Here is a 2101-nt window from a genome sequence, read left to right on the forward strand (position 1 = left end):
CCACACCATATCGTCACAACAACAAAGTCGGCTGTCAAACCCCACCATATCGTCACAACAACAAAGTCGGCTGTCAAACCCCACCATATCGTCACAACATACCGTCACCTTAACATCATGGAGCTGTGTAGTAAATGTTGCACGTGGATTAATTTCCGACCAGAAAATACAGTTACGCGTGTTGAAACTTGCATCGGTCTGTCAGATATTGATAACCACTGGTCATCGACTTCTATCGGTATATAAGATATTGGTAACCACTGGTCATCGACTTCCATCGGTCTATAAGATATTGACAAACCACTGATCATCAACTTCCACCGGTCTATAAGATATTGGCAGACCACTGGTCATCGACTTCTATCGGTCTATGAGATATTGGCAGACCACTGGTCATTGACTTCCATCGGTCTATAAGATATTGGCAGACCACTGGTCATCGACTTCCATCGGTCTATAAGATATTGGCAGACCACTGGTCATCGACTTCCATCTGTCTATAAGATATTGGCAGACCACTGGTCATCGACTTCCATCGGTCTATAAAATATTGGCAGACCACTGATCATCGACTTCCATCGGTCTATAAGATATTGGTAACCACTGGTCATCTACTTCCATTGGTCTATAAGATATGGCAGACCACTGATCATCGACTTCCATCGGTCTATAAGATATTGGCAGACCACTGGTCATCGACTTCCATCTGTCTATAAGATATTGGCAGACCACTGATCATCGACATCCATCGGTCTATAAAATATTGGCAAACCACTGGTCATCAACTTCCATCGGTCTATAAGATATTGGCAGACCACTGGTCACTGACTTCCAGTCTTGCCTAGAACTGCAACACAAAATCAACACTGCAGGTTAAAGCTGTCTCCTTCGGTGCTTGATGCAACTTGTATAGATACATTCGCAAAGTTGGCGGAACAGAGAACTCGGCATATCTAGATACTGTACGACATAACATACACTGCTGCTACGACATAGCTAACCTCGGTAGGTGTTGATGGTCTGGCTGCACCTGAATTATCACAGATGTAATGTGTCTTCTCAGTTTTTCTTTCTGAACTTGTACACAACAACACTCGGCGTTTTATCCTTCGGTGTAACGAAATTTCACTAGTTCACCTCTCTGTACCCTTGTCAGGTCATGTTGGTTGAATGGGCAATTTCTAAGAAATATACAAAGAAACCACAGTGGCGCCCCGAGTGGCAACAAGTGACAACTGTGACATGTATGTAACTTTCTACTTTATAATATCTGTTTAACTGATATTTTAAACATTATAGTTTAACGTGTAGTTTCTGTATCAAACTTCCTACTTTACAATATCTGTTTAACTGATATTTTAAACGTTATAGTTTAACGTGTAGTTTCTGTATTTACCTTTCTACTTTATAATATGTGCTTAACTGTTATTTTAAACATTATAGTTTAACGTGTAGTTTTTATATGTAACTTTCTACTTTATAATGTATGTTTAACTGATATTTTAAACATTATAGTTTAACGTGTAGTTTCTGTATGTAACTTTATACTTTATAATATCTGTCTAACTGATATTTTAAACGTTATAGTTTAACCTGTTAAAGAATAATATTTCTGTAATAGGTTTTTAAAGTATTTTACAACAGTTCAATGTATTTGTTGCTTTTCAGATATCATGATGAAGATCACGCTAACCTTCTAAACACTATGTGGTTAACCGCCATTACCTTCCTGTCGGTGGGTTATGGAGACATAGTACCAAACACTTACTGTGGCAGAGGGATAGCCGTTACAACAGGACTTATGGTAAGTACAGCAAACTCAAGGTATCTTATATTGAAACATACCACTCGAGGTATCTGATGTTTAAACATACCACTCGAGGTATCTGATGTTTAAACATACCACTCAAGGTATCTGATGTTTAAACACGTCACTCAAGGTATCTGATGTTTAAACATACCACTCAAGGTATCTGATGTTTAATCACGTCACTCGTAGTATCTGATGTTTAAACATACCACTCAAGGTATCTGGTGTTTAAACATGCCACTCGTTGTATCTGATGTTTAAACATACCACTCAAGGTATCTGATGTTTAAT

The 2101-nt window shown here is 38.5% G+C and overlaps 1 protein-coding gene across 1 annotated transcript in view; it reads left to right on the forward strand.

The window, feature by feature from the left end:
- LOC106477175 (small conductance calcium-activated potassium channel protein-like) overlaps window positions 1-1804 on the forward strand; it is a gene marked incomplete at both ends in the record, with an annotated part of 7329 nt that extends 5525 nt beyond the window's left edge. The window contains one exon of the mRNA XM_013937766.1: window positions 1669-1804. Coding sequence (XP_013793220.1) covers window positions 1669-1804 — 136 coding nt within the window. The remainder of the gene's footprint in view (window positions 1-1668) is intronic.
- Between the last annotated feature and the right edge of the window lie 297 nt (window positions 1805-2101).

Source organism: Limulus polyphemus, unplaced genomic scaffold, assembly GCF_000517525.1.
Source record: "Limulus polyphemus unplaced genomic scaffold, Limulus_polyphemus-2.1.2 Scaffold13169, whole genome shotgun sequence".
NCBI classification, from domain to species: Eukaryota; Metazoa; Arthropoda; class Merostomata; order Xiphosura; family Limulidae; genus Limulus; species Limulus polyphemus.